Genomic DNA, 14,455 nt, shown 5'->3' on the forward strand with positions numbered 1-14,455 from the left:
GTGTCACATAAGAACATCAGAGAAGCCCTGTTGGATCAGGCCAATGACCCCTCCAGTCCAATACTCTGTGTCACATAAGAACATAAGAGAAGCCATGTTGGATCAGGCCAATGGCCCATCCAGTCCAACACTCTGTGTCACACAGTGACCAATATATGTGTGTGTGTATACACATACATACATATACACACATATATATATACTGTGGCTAATAGCCAGTGATGGACCTCTGTTCCATATTTATAAGAACATAAGAGTCAACAGTAAAAAAAAACCCAATTTAAAATATATAAATATATAATTTATCACTATTAAGCTTGTTTTTGGCAGCATGATATTATTAGCAAGTTACCAGGAACGGCCAATGGCTGTTTAGAAATGTGCTAAATGTGGCTTTGAAAAACTTCCGAACTGTGTAGTATCCAACCGTACAAATCTACCATTAGTTTTGACTAAAGGCCTTTAAGCCCTTGTTTTGGTTGGGCAGATGTTTGTGGGAACTAAAGAGAAGCGTGCCATCGAGTTAGAACTGATTCAGGGCAACCCCGTGGGGTTTTCCAGGCAATATAGGAGCAGAGATGGCCTGCCATTGCGTTAACCCGAATCGGTATACATCTGAAGGGCCTGACATGGCACAAAGAGAGCCATAGCGCCTAATGGCTGATGCCTTTTCAGGGGGAGCCGTTTAAAATCTGTTTTTTAAAAAGCTAAAATCTTACCAGTCAGCTGTGAGGCAGGGTGACACGGGGTGGGTTTTGTTCTCCCTTTCTCAATCATCAGGTTTCTAGCTTTTAGAAGTGGGCACTGCGTACACTGCTGGTAGATTTGGAGCACTCAGCTGATTAAAAAATCTGTCTTGTGCTCCATTTTTTATTACCCTCCCGCCATAGGGTTGCCAATCCCCAGGTGGGGACAGGAGATCCCCTGGTTTGGAGGCCCTCCCTCCGCTTCAGGGTCATCAGAAAGCCAGTGGGGGGGAATGTCTGCTGGGCATTCCATTATTCCCTATGGAGGCTGATTCCCATAGGATATAATGGAGAATTGATCTATGGGTATCTGGGGGGGGGGTATTTTTTGAGGTAGAGGCACCAAATTTTCAGCATAGCATCCAGTGACTCCCTCCACGTTTCTAAAGGATTGGACCAAGGGGTCCAATTCTATGAGCCCCCAAATAAGGTGCCCCTATCCTTCATTATTTCCAGTGGAGGGAAGGCATTTAAAAGATGTGCGGTCCCTTTAAATGTGATGGCCTCATCATAGAATCATAGAGTTGGAAGGGACTTCCAGGAACCCCCTGCACAATGTAGGAAACTCAAAAATACCTCCCCCTAAATTCACAGGATGTCTCTTTGGAGTTCAATTATGCTTGTCATAACTTTGCTCCTGGCTCCACCCCCAATGTCTCCTAGCTCCATCCCCAAAGTCCCCAGATATTTCTTGGACTTGGCAACCCTATTCTTCCAGGAAACTCAGGGTGATATCCATGGTCCCTCTCTGCTTTTATTTTCCTAATAACCCCGTGAAGAATGCTGAGAGTGAAACCAGTCAAGTGGGTGAGGCTTAAACAGGGGAGAGATTTGAATCCGGGGCCTCCCAGCGAGAATCCAGAACTCAAACCGCTGCCCCACGCAGGTTTCTTGCATATTAAGGAGCAGGATTCACCTGTGCCTTTCTGATACAATTTGATTGTTTTTATTAAAATATAACGCATATCAGGGGTGGAATTCTAGCAGGAGCTCCTTTGCATATTAGGCCACACCCCCTGATGTAGCCAATCCTCCAGGAGCTTACAAGGCTCTTTTTTGTTAGCTCTTGGAGGATTGGCTACACCAGGGGGTGTGGCCTATTATGCAAAGGAGCTCCTGCTAGAATTCCACCCCTGATGCATGTTATACATCAGGTGATAATTACAGTTTTCAGTAAGAATTTTGCCTGTCCGGGTTTCCAGCCGAAGAGCGCCACATTCCAACTGGTGCAGCTACTGTTAGAGCAATACAGAGAAACAATGAGCTTATGATGAAACCGAAGAATGTGTCTCCAAACTTTTATAATGGGCCATTTGTATTTTGATTTGCATCCTGTATAAAGGATTCCAGTGTTTCGCGAGCGGTGTAATGATATGCAGCCCCGAGACCCGGCGGCTGGGAGATGATTTATTGCTCGCAAACGGCACATGGCATAAGATTTTTTCCCGAGACAATTCTTTCATTTATCCCCCAAAAAACTTTATCCAGCAACATACGCTGCCCGTTGGCTTTCCATCCTTTGATCCGGGGAAGTCTTGAAATGCAAATTGGTTAAAGCAGAAACAACATTTTCCCTCCCGCTGCAATCGCAGCAACTTGGAACGCGGATTGTGTGTACATACACAGGCATAGTTGTATATGTTTGTATATAGTTAGATGCAGGGCTTTTTTTTTCTGAACTCTCAAGAGGGAAATGTAGGAGAAAAACACAGATTCTTTGAAACGATATTATTTTCATGCTCTACAGACTTACCTCTAATTAAAGCAATTTCCAAACTTTAGATGTGTCACCATTTTCGCTGACACATCTTTTTCGGATCTTGGTTTTGGTGCCTAAGGCTGAACAATGACCCTGAAGCAACCACGGTTTAACATACTTCGTTGGATTAAAGACTGTCACTCTCTGCTAGTGCCCTTCGTGAATGTTTAGACCTTTTTTGTGAATTTCATTGCCACAAAGAAATTCCAGAATTCCCTTCTGGCACGTTCTCCAGGGAAAAAAAGCCCTGGTTATGTGTATAGTTGTCTATCCCAAGTCCTCTTGTCTAGGATGGAACTGTCTACTGCAGGCGTGAGCAAACTTGCTTAATGTAAGAGCCACATAGAATGTCAGACGTTTAAGAGCCGCAAGATTTGAACGTCAGATGTTTGAGAGCCAGGAGAAGAAGACCGCAGGTTTATACCCCACCCTTCTCTCTGAATCAGAGCAGCTTACCATCTCCTATATCTTCTCCCCCCACGACAGACACCCCGTGAGGTGGGTGGGGCTGAGAGAGCTCTCCCAGAAGCTGCCCTTTCAAGGACAACTCCTGTGCTAGCTATGGCTGATCCGAGGCCATTCCAGCAGCTGTAAGTGGAGGAGTGGGGAATCAAACCCGGTTCTCTTAGATAAGGGAAGGAAGGAAGGAAGGAAGGAAGGAAGGAAGGAAGGAAGGAAGGAAGGAAGGAAGGAAGGAAGGAAGGAAGGAAGGAAGGAAGACAAATAGATGGGATGGGGAAAGAAAGCAACTTTAACGTCAAATGCATTCTCCCAACTGCCAGCTGGCTTGGCTTGGATAAGTGATTTAAAGAGAGAAATGCTGGCCTATGGAGCATTGGGGGCTTTGAGAGCCACACAATATGTGGGAAAGAGCCTCATGTGGTCCCTGAGCCACAGTTTGGCTACCTCTGGTCTACTGTGTGTTGTGAGCCACTGAGAGTAATTCGGAAAGGTTGAATAAACACACAAAAATGTAGATATCGCTTGTTTTCCTCCATCTTAAGCTTCAAGAATATTTAGTTCTGCTACCAGTTACTTACCTTGGTTTTTTTTTTTCCAGAAGCAGTTTTCTTCTGGCTCAGACTATAATTATAATGTGCATGTAAGGCTAATTGGAACTCAGTTCTGAAGTAAGCACATTTAGAGATGAAGTCATAGTCTTCAAGTTGGGACACTTAAATTATTGCACAGTACGGTTGCATATAATTTATCTCCCTAAAATAGTTCATGTACCAAATGCTGGCTCTTATGTATCTTGAGTCCTTTTACGTACAAAATTATCTTTGAATTGTGACAGCTGTCTGTCCTGACGAGCACAAAAAACCTGGCTTGGACCCAGAGTATGTTTTTAGTTGAATGATTTTAGCATTTAAAAAGTGTTTTTAATTGCGCAAAGGTTTGCGTGTTTTTTATGTTTGCTCCCTTGTGGATTGTGAGAGACTGGAAAGGCAGCATAGAAGCCATTAAAAATAATAAACAAAATGCATGGTTCTTGTTCTTGTTGGACTTGAATTATTTACTTTTCCCTCCATTTTTTTTTCTTCCAGCTTTTGGAAATGCCAAAACTGTAAGGAATGATAACTCCTCTCGATTTGTAAGTACCCATATAAAATGTGGACCCAGATTACAGTTTCATCCTTGTAAAAAAGCAATGGAAGCAGGGCCTAGGGTGTAGGGTTGCCAAGTCCAATTCAAGGAATATCTGGGGACTTTGGGGGTGGAGTCAGGAGACTTTGGGGGTGGAGCCAGGAGTAGGGTTGCCAAGTCCAATTCAAGAAATATCTGGGGACTTTGGAGGTGGAGCCAGGAGAGTTTGGGGGTGGAGCCAGGAGCAAGGGTGTGGCAAGCATAATTGAGCTTCAAGGGAGTTCTGGCCATCACATTTAAAGGGACCACACACCTTTTTAAATGCCTTCCTTCCATAGGAAATAATGAAGGATAGGGGCACCTTTTTGGGGGACTCATAGAATTGGACCCCTAGGTCCAATCTTTTTGGAACTTGGGGGGTATTTTGGGGAGAGGTACTGGATGCTGTGCTGCAAATTTGGCACCTCTACCTCAAAAAACAGCCCCCCCAGAGCCCCAGATACCCCTTGCTGACCCTCCCCCATGAAGTGCTTCCAGCTTCCGGCTCCAATTTAAAGGCACACATTTTAAAACCAGACCTGTTTGCAGGTCCTGCCAAAGATCTAGAACAGGGGTGTCAAACATGAGGCCCAGGAGCCGAATCAGGCCCCGGAGAGCTCCTATCAGGCCCCTGAGGAGCTGGCGCTTGTCTGCTTCCTTCTCCCTCTTTCTTGCTCCCTTCTGCATCTCAACTTGCTTTGCTGGGCTTGCTCAATCACACAGGAGCTACAGAGCAAAACCTTGATTTTTTCCCCATTGGTTGAGGCTCCTCCTCCCTCCCCCGGTCCCCTGGGGAGGGATGGAAAGAGCCAGAGCTTCCTTTGCCCAGTTCCCTGGATCCCAGGGGAGAGATACAAAAGAAGCACCTTTCAGACCAACGAGGGCTAACGTTTTAAGCATGTTTTGTTTTACGTTTTAAAATAAATAAAAATCAAGTTGTGTTTGTGTGTGTCCTTCAAAAAGTTTATCTCTGTGCTGCCTCATCTTAAATAGGTACGCACATGGACCAACCTGACACGACCTGGCCCAACAAGGTCACATTTAGTTCAGATCCGGCCCTCATAACAAATGAGTTTGACGCCCTTGCTCTATAGCTGCATGCTGACTGTAGGGGTGGGGCTTTCCCCCGCCAGCCAGCTGGCTGGGGGTGAGGGGGAAGCCTTTCAAACTGGGGGATCCCCCGCTGGGACCTGGGGACCGGGACGCCTACCAGGTGCCAACTCCCGCTCACGCCATCCTTGGGTCTCTCGCTCATTTTTTCTCAGCTTTGAGGGAAAGGAAGAGCTCCCCTGACCCCTCGGAGCCGAGAGAGAGCGATGTTCCCCTTCCCCAGTGTCCTCCGAGGGTGCTGGGGAAGCAAAGGACCGAGGGAGGGTCAAGCGGGGGGATGTTTCCCGGGGGCCCGACTTGGGCCAGCGCTGGGGTCAAAACCCCCAGCACCAGTTCTGAATGGAAGTGATATTTTCTGATCCTTATAGCTTCATTTCCCCCCTCCATTTTGGTCTTTGTAGATACAGTTCTTTTTTCATTTATAAATACTGTGAGATCAGTAGTATTGTTCTGATACTGTACTGCAGGGGTGGCCAATGGTAGCTCTCCCATCAGCCCTTTGGAGTTCAATTCCGCTTGTCACAACCTTGTTCCTGGCCCCACCCCCAAAGTCTCCTGGCTGCACCCTAAAGTCCCCAGATATTGCTTGAATTGGACTTGGCAACCCTACATCCAGGCCCATATATAGCAGGGGTGGCCAACAGTAGCTCTCCAGATGTTTTTTGCCTACAACTCCCATCAGCCCCAGCCAGCGTGGCTGATTGCTGGGGCTGATGGGAGTTGTAGGCAAAAAACATCTGGAGAGCTACCGTTGGCCACCCCTGCTGTACTGTATCTGAAAGCAAGGCACACCAAAAACCACTGTTCGTACTCTTAGGATTCGAGGAAATGCTTTTGGGGGGGCTATCTCACATTTTTTATTCCACTTTTCCTCCGGGGCTCCATCCGACACGTGGGGGGGAAGTGTGTCTGACCCAGGGTGACACAGGAAGCCAACTGGGATTCAAACCCTGGTCGCGCCACACTTTTAAAAACTTCCATTAATTGGCTGCACTTTTATAAGCCAGACGTTTATTTTAATACATTGGTAGGCCCCTGGTACAGCTCATTTCACATCATGAAGGACTTCGTTTGTCCTTCACGACAACCACTTAAAGGTTGGGGGAAAGTAGAACTGGATTTCAGGAGAAATCTAGCAAGTTCTGTCTACTCCCACCCCCACCAGTAATTTGAAATTCTAAACGGCGGAGGATGAATTCATGGGCAACAAAGCCAGATGCCTACTAAGGAACATAAACCATCTATTAGAGTCAGGGGATTTAATGGATGACATAATAATGCTCAGTAGCAAGGCTTTTTTGTAGCAGGAACTCCTTTGTATATTAGGCCACACACCCCTGATATAACCAGTCCTCCAAGAGCTTACAGCAGGGGTGTCAAACATGCAGCTCGGGGCCGAATCAGGCCCCCGAAAGGCTCCTATTAGGCCCCCAAGCAACTGTCTGTCATCTGCTTCCTTCTCCCTCTATCTTGATTCCTTCTGCCTCACAGCGTGCTTTGCCAGGCTTGCTCAATCGCACAGCGGAGCTACAGAGCAGAGCCTCTATCTTCTCCATTGGCTGAGTCTCCTCCCTTGGGGAGGAAGGGGAGGAGGAATAGCTTGCTTTGCCAGGCTCTCTCAATTGCACAGTGGAGCTACTGAGCCAAGCCTCTCTTCCTTCTATTGGCTGAGGCCCGTCCCTCCTCCCAGGGAGTTTCCTGGATCCCATGGGAGAAATACAAAGAAAGCATCTTGAAGACCAATAAGTGCTAACGTTTTAAGCATGTTTTAAGTTTTTTAAAAATATGTATTTGTGTTTGTCTGTGTTCTTTATAAAATTTGTATCTCTGCTACCTAATCTTAAATAGGTACATGGCCCGACCCAACAAATAAATGAGATCTGGCCCTCATAACAAATGAATTTGACACGCATGGTTTACAGGGCTCTTAATACAGGGCCTACTGGAAGCTCTTGGAGGACTGGCTACATCAGGGATGTGTGGCCTAATATGCAAAGGAGTTCCTGATACAAAAAAAGCCCTGCTAAGTAGATTGTAGGGAACACACAAGTGGAGGGAAGTGCTGGGAAAAAGGACCTAGTCACTCATAATTCCTTAGACAGAAAGAAATAATCTATTTATTAGAATTCTAATGTGACTTGAGAAGGTAAAAATTGAAACTGGAGGTTTTTTTCTTTAAAAAAGTAAAACAAATTAACTTCCAAGGTGCTGTGATTAAGTAAATGAAACGACTGTTGAAAGCCTGCGTTGGAAGCAAAATGTGCAAGCTGAGAAAACGCTCTAGTTTGAGAATTTGCAGTTGTCACTGCCTAAGTCATTAGCTCTGCCTTAAGGGATGGTGGTCTCTGGTGAAATACATATATTTTTCAGTAGTTCGATGGAGACTATTGATACAGCTGTTGTTTGGGCTATATGGTAGTCTGGGCTCTACCTCCGTCCGTCTCCTCCTGCCCCCCAAATGTGCACTTTTATTATATGTTTTTTTGGAAAAAGAAGCCTGAGGCAAGTGTGTTACAGGCAGGGGTGGAATTCTAGCCAGGAGCTCCTTTGCATATTAGGCCACACACCCCGGATGTAGCCAATCCTCCAAGAGATTACAAGGCTCCTTTTTGTAAGCTCCTGGAGGATTGGCTGCATCAGGAGGGTGTGGCCTAATATGCAAAGGAGCTCCTGCTAGAATTCCACCCCTGGTTACAGGCCTGCTGGTCCTCCTGCTGAAATGAATACAGCTCTTCAAGATCAAACAAAAGTACTTTGGGGCGGGGCTTTTTTTGTAACAGGTACTCCATTGAATATTAAGCTATACCCCCCTGATGTAGCCTGTCCTCCAAGAGCTGACAGTAGGCTCTGTACTAAGAGCCCTGTAAGCTCTTGGAGGATTGACTATATCAGGAAGGTGTGGCCTAATATACAAAGGAGTTCCTGCTATAAAAAAGTGTTGCTTTTGCATGATACTTGGCTACACTCAGGCCTCAGATTCAGCAGGAGCTCAGATGAGTGTAGCTCCTGAACCTTTCTGAGGGTTCCCCATCTTCCTCCCCACCTACCTACCTTGTCCATTGAGTAGTAGGTGCAGCTGCATAACAAACCCTGGATTAGGAGAGCGGGCAGCCAACCAGCCACCAGGGGCTTTGCCACACCCCCAGCAGCCCTCATTAACCCCTGGAGAAGCCCACACCCCACCCTTTCTCCACTTCTGATGTGATTTTGAGCAGCGGGTGGCTTGCGGCCTTTTGACTAGGGGGAGGGCAACCAAGGAGAACCCCAGGGGAGCAAGGCCTGCTTGGACTGGCTGGATCTCTAGCCAGCCCAGGCAGCCTCGCTTACCCGGGTAAGCTTCTCCTTTCTTGTGTCGGGTTTCTTTTGGCTGGTGGAGAGGGGTGGCATATGCTAATGAGTTATGTAAATGAGCTCCACCACCTATTTTTCTACAAAACGACCCCTGGCTACACTGATAGACGAATCAACCGATATCTCTAGGGTTTTATTTTACTTTGTTTGCAAGATGTGGTATTGGACTTAAGGTGCTAAAATAGGGACCCGAAGGCTAAATTTGATGCTGCCTAGTGGCACAAACCTGCAATTATATGTTTTGCGTTCCTTTTTTCTTTCTTTTTTAATGCTCTCCTCGGCTTGACTGGCTGCCTAAAACCAAGTGGCAGAAATAGGATTTCTCTTTTTGTAACTTCGTGATGGTAGCTTCCCATCTGACTTTGTCTGTGGCATCTCTGATTCAGTTTTTGATAGCATCTGTTGTTCAGAGATGAACTGTGAAGATGACATTTGATGATGATCCCTTAGTGAAACCAAATCAGGGGTGGCCAAACTGTGGCTCGGGAGCCACGTGTGGCTCTTTCACACTTGTTGTGTCGCTCTTGAAGTCCCCACTTCCCCATTAGCTGGCTTGGAGAAGGCATTTGTCTCTTTAAATCAAGTCAAGCCAGCTGGTGGTTTGGAGAATGCATTTAAAGTTAAAGTTGCTTTCTTTCCACCTCTCCCTGCCTCCATCCCCATCTATTTTCCTCCCTCCCTCCCTTCCTGTCTTACAGCTCTCAAATATCTGACATTTATGCCATGTGGCTCTTACTTTAAGCAAGTTTGGCCATCCTTTTTGAAGACTATCTATCTGTTTGAAGTAAGAGCCACATAGAATAAACGTCAGATGTCTGAGAGCTGCAAGACATGAACATCAGATGTTTGAGAGAACTTCCTTCCTCCCTCTCAAATGTCTGCCATTTATTCTATGTGGCTCTTACATTAAGCAAGTTTGGCCACCCCTGCATTACATCTTTCTTCCTTTTCTTGGCCCCATTCTCTTTCATGTTATCATCCTCTCACCTTGAGGGGTTGTTAAGGATAAATGGGAGGGGTAGCATAATACGCAGCCCCAAATTTCTAAACAGAAGGGCAGGATTAAAACGTAACAATATTTTAAAATTTTGAAATATTCGCGTTCCAAGTAACACAACCTTCCAGGTTCGGCAGAATATCATTCCCTGGGAACTTAAAAATCAGCTCCTCTCCCCTCCCCTTAAAAAATAATTTCTGCCAGTAAGCATCAAATTTATCTCGAATTCTGACAGTAAACATCCAAGAATCGCTGACATTTCCATAATGTTTGCCACTGCCAAAAGTCTCCTACCTGCCTGGATTCTTTAGTGGCGTTTAGCTTTTTGTGTATGGTTAAATGCTGTCAACTCACTTCCGACTTATGGCAAACCCTTGGAATTAATGACGTAATTTAATTGCTTGGCTTTTGCAAGCTGTCAGCTCTTTCCTCTGCACAGCTAAAGAAAAATTAACTTCTTTGCCTTGCTGCTACAGTGAAACCCCTGTCTCTTTAGAAATGATTGGTCAGGTTACAGGTATCAAAGCAGTGAAGCTTCTCTACCTCTGAATCAAAAGAGCCATTTTTGAGATACCTGATTCTTTATTTTTGTCCACATCTGAATATAAAAACATATGAAGAGCCAGGGGTGGAATTCTCACAGGAGCTCATTTGCATATTAGGCCACACACCCCTGATATAGCCAATCCTCCAAGAGCTTACATGGCTCTTTTTTGTAAGGTCTTGGAGGATTGGCCACATGGTGGGGAGCGGCCTAATATGCAAAGGAGCTCCTGCTAGAATTCCACCCCTGTAAAGAGCCCTGCTGGATCAGATTAGTGGTCCATCTAGTCCAGCACCCTGTCTCACACAGTGGCCAACCAGTTCCTCTGGAGGGCCAACAACAGGGCATAGAGACCTGAGGCCTTCCTAAGAACATCAAAAGGGCCCTGCTGGATCAAACCAGTGAGGGTCCATCCAGTCCAGCATCCTGTCTAACACAGTGGCCAACCAGTTCCTCTAGAGGGCCAATGACAGGGCAGAGAGGCTGAGGCCTTCGTAAGAACATCAGAAGGGCCCTGCTGGATCAGACCACTGGTCCATCTAGCCCATCTAGTCTCATCTAGCCCCATCTCACACAATGGCCAACCAGTTCCTCTGGATGGGCAACAGCAGGGCCTTCCTAAGAACATAAGAAGAGCCCTCCTGGATCAGACCACAGGTCCATCTAGTCCAGCAACCTGTCTCCCACAGTGGCCTTCCCTTGCTGTTGCCTCCTGGCTCTTGGTTTCAGAGCTTAGTGCCTCTGGATGTGGAGGTTCCCCTTAGTCACTGTAGCTAGTAGTCACTGATAGACTGATCCCCCATTCATCTAACCCCCTTTTCAAGTTCTTTATTCCTGTGGCCATCACTACATCCTCTGGCAGTGAGTTCCACATTTGAATCACTCTCTGTGCCAGGCAGCATTTCCTTTTGTCTGTCCTGAACCTACAGCCCACCAGCTTCATCGGATGCCCTCAAATTCTAGCATTTTGGGAGAGAGAGAAAAAAGTTCTCTTTTTCCAACTCTCTGCACCCCATGCGTAATTTCACAGACCTCTCTTGTGCTCCCCCTTAATTGTTTGGTGTAGTGGTTAAGTGAGCAGACTCTTATCTGGGAGAACCGGGTTTGATTCCCCACTCCTCCACTTGCAACTGCTGGAATGGCCTTGGGTCAGCCGTCGCTCTGGCAGAGGTGTCCTTGAAAGGGCAGCTGCGGTGAGAGCCCTCTCAGCCCCACCCACCCCACAGGGAGTCTGTTGTGGGGGGAGAAGATATAGGAGATTGTAAGCCGCTTTGAGTCTCTGTCCTTGAAAGGGCAGCTGCTGTGAGAGCTCTCTCAGCCCCCCCCCCCCACCTCACGGGGTGTCTGTTGTGCAGGGAAAAGATATAGGAGATTGTAAGCCGTTCTGAGACTCTGTCCTTGAAAGGGCAGCTGCTGTGAGAGCCCTCTCAGCCCCCCTCACCTCACAGGGTGTCTGTTGTGGGGGGAGAAGATATAGGAGATTGTAAGCCGCTCTGAGTCTCTGATTCAGAGAGAAGGGCGGGGTATAAATCTGCATTCTTCTTCTTCTCTTTTCTAAACGGAAAAGTGCCATACTCTTCAGCCTTTCCTCCTGGGGAAGATGTTCCAGGCTCCTCCTCCTCCTGGTTTCCTGCCTGAAGTTCTTCACATGTGTTCTCTTCACAGGGGAAGTACATGGACATTGAGTTTGATTTCAAAGGCGACCCTCTGGGAGGAGTAATAAGCAACTGTGAGTATTGGCATCATCTTTTGCATGCTGGATACGAGTTACGAATTAAGTCGCGCCTCTGAAAGGGAAGTTTAATTTATTTTGTGGGGTTGGTCGCGATAATCCTTCAGACCAGGTCGTTTGCGAAAAGGATGGAAAACCCATGAAGCGATGTGTTGTTTAAATGACCTAGGTTCCAGGCGACACGTAATTGCTTTTCCTGAGGCCTTTTGTTCCCCTTTATAGAAGTAAGTGGCTTCAAGATCGTAAAAACCTGGCATTAAAAAATGGATGGATAGATGGGAGGAGGGGTGGAATTCTAGCAGGAGCTCCTTTGCATATTAGGCCACAAATCCCTGATGTAGCCAATCCTCCAAGAGCTTACAAAAAAAGAGCCTTGTAAGCTCTTGACGGATTGGCTACATCAGGGGATGTGTGGCCTAATATGCAAAGGAGCTCCTGCTAGAATTCCACTCCTGGACGGGAGAGAGGTTCCTTGTGGGGCGGGACCAGGCCTCAGATTCAGCAGGAGCTCAGAGCAGCATAGCTCCTGAACCTTTCTGAGAGTTCCCCCTCTTCCTCCCCACCTATCTTGTCCATTGAATAGGAGGTGCAGCTGCATAACAATCCCTGGATGAGGAGAGCGGGCAGCCAGTCAGCCGTCATGGGCTTTGCCATGCGCCCTTGCAGCCCTCATTAACCCCTGGAGAAGCCTGCGCCACCCTTTCTCCACTTCTTATGTGATTTTGGGTGGTGGGTGGCTTGCTGGCCTTTTGACTGGGGGGGGGGCAGCCCAGGAAATCCCCAATTGAGTGAGGCCTGCTTGGGCTGGCTGGATCTCTAGCCAGCCCAAGCAGGTCTCGCTTGCCCGGGGCTCTCCTTTCTTGCATTGGGTTGCTTTTGGCTGGGGGGGGGGGCATATTCTAATGAGTTTTGCTAATAAGCTCCGCCACCTATTTTTCTACAAAACGACCCCTGGACGGGACCAATGTTCTCCTCTAAGCTGTGGAGTGGGCAAAAATTCTGCTCTGTGAGCTACTGGCATTAAAGTTGTGAGCTCCTGCATAAAACAGTTTCCCCTGAGGCCATTTTTCCTGAGCAAAAACGTGTGAGCCGGAAGCTAAAAAACCCGTGAGCTTGCTGGCACTAACTCAGCTTAGAGGGAACGCTGGATGGGACAGGGTAGAGAAGAAGCTGCCTTAATGCAAGCTAGGAGGTGCGCCTCGTGAGGAAAGCCCTGAGGCAGGGCTGGAAGCAAAAGAAGCTCTGAGAAGCTGGCTCAAGAAAAGGGCAAGGCAAGACCCTAGGTGGGGTTGAGTGGAGCTGCGTGACAACCCTGGAGAGAGGCTGAGCTGGGAATCCTTTGCAGCAACTGGGAATAGGTGGGGCAGCCCAGCCAGGTTAAGAACATAAGAGAAGCCATGTTGGATCACGCCAATGGCCCATCCAGTCCAGCACTCTGTGTCACACAGTGGCCAAAAAACCCAGGTGCCATCAAGAGGTCCACCAGTGGGGCTAGAAGCCCCCCACTTTGCCCACCCCAAGCCCCCACTTTGCCCCCCCCCCAGAGTATCACTGCCCCAAATTTCCAACAATACACTGTGGCTAATAGCCACTGATGGACCTCTGCTCCATATGCTTATCCATTCCCCTCCTGAAGCTGTCTATGTTTGTAGCCACCACCACCTCCTGAGGCAGTGAATTCCACATGTTAATCGCCCATTGGGGGAAGAAGTACTTCCTTTTATCTGTTCTAGCCTGACTGCTCAGCAATTTAAGGTTGCTTGTTAAAGCAAGGAGATATGGAGCCCCAGGGCAGACGATATCAGTGTTCCCTCTAAGATGAGCTAGTGTGAGCTAGCTCACAGGGTTGGGTTTTTTTTTTTTGGCCTTCAGATCACACATTTTTGCCTTCGCTCAGGAAAATTGGCCCCAGAGCAAAACTCATTTATGCTGTAGCACCCAACTTTAATGCCAGTAGTTCACGAAGTAGAATTTTTGCTCACAAGACTCCACAGCTTAGAGGGAACATTGCATGTTATGCATGGAAAATGTGGACAACAATCCCAGGAGGTATGTAGAATTGAAAATTTTCCTGAGTCCCCTAACCTGCTTGAACCAGCGGGCGCTCTTGGAATTTGGACACGGTGGCAGGCACAACCACAAAATGGCCGCCGCAGGAGGCGGAGCCGACCACAGAATGGCAGGAAGTGAGGTTATGCATCACTCAGACGAGCAACTCGGCAGCATTTCAGGCAGAAGCTCATTTAAACGGAATGTCTTTTCGTCTGCACAGCCAATCAGAAGGCCTGCGGGGCAAACACTCAACCTGGCTGTGCCCGTTTTCTAAAAAAAAAACCCCAACCACCTTGGTGTGTGCCAGGGGAAGTGTAAGCAGGCACCATGGCAACCATGGGTGAAATACTGGTGACTCCTGATGCAATTTAGCAGGTTAATATCATTCCGGTCTTCTTCGTTTTAACAGAATTCCAGCGGGTCGAGATTGTTTTCTTATGAGTTACCTAGTTATACGCATGGTAACGAACCCAGCCAGTGAAACGGTTGTATTTTGCTGGGGTGAATGTTGCTAGAACGGTAAAAGCGCAAGCGCCAA

At 47.4% G+C, this 14,455-nt stretch overlaps 1 protein-coding gene across 1 annotated transcript in view; it reads left to right on the forward strand.

Annotated features, from left to right (window-relative positions):
• Window positions 1-14,455, forward strand: part of MYO1B (myosin IB) — a 207,448-nt gene that overhangs the window by 74,202 nt on the left and 118,791 nt on the right. Inside the window, 2 exon segments of the mRNA XM_060256929.1 lie at window positions 4,053-4,099; window positions 11,799-11,862. Coding sequence (XP_060112912.1) covers window positions 4,053-4,099; window positions 11,799-11,862 — 111 coding nt within the window.

The sequence above is a fragment of the Heteronotia binoei genome, chromosome 16 (assembly GCF_032191835.1).
Source record: "Heteronotia binoei isolate CCM8104 ecotype False Entrance Well chromosome 16, APGP_CSIRO_Hbin_v1, whole genome shotgun sequence".
Lineage (NCBI taxonomy): Eukaryota > Metazoa > Chordata > Lepidosauria > Squamata > Gekkonidae > Heteronotia > Heteronotia binoei.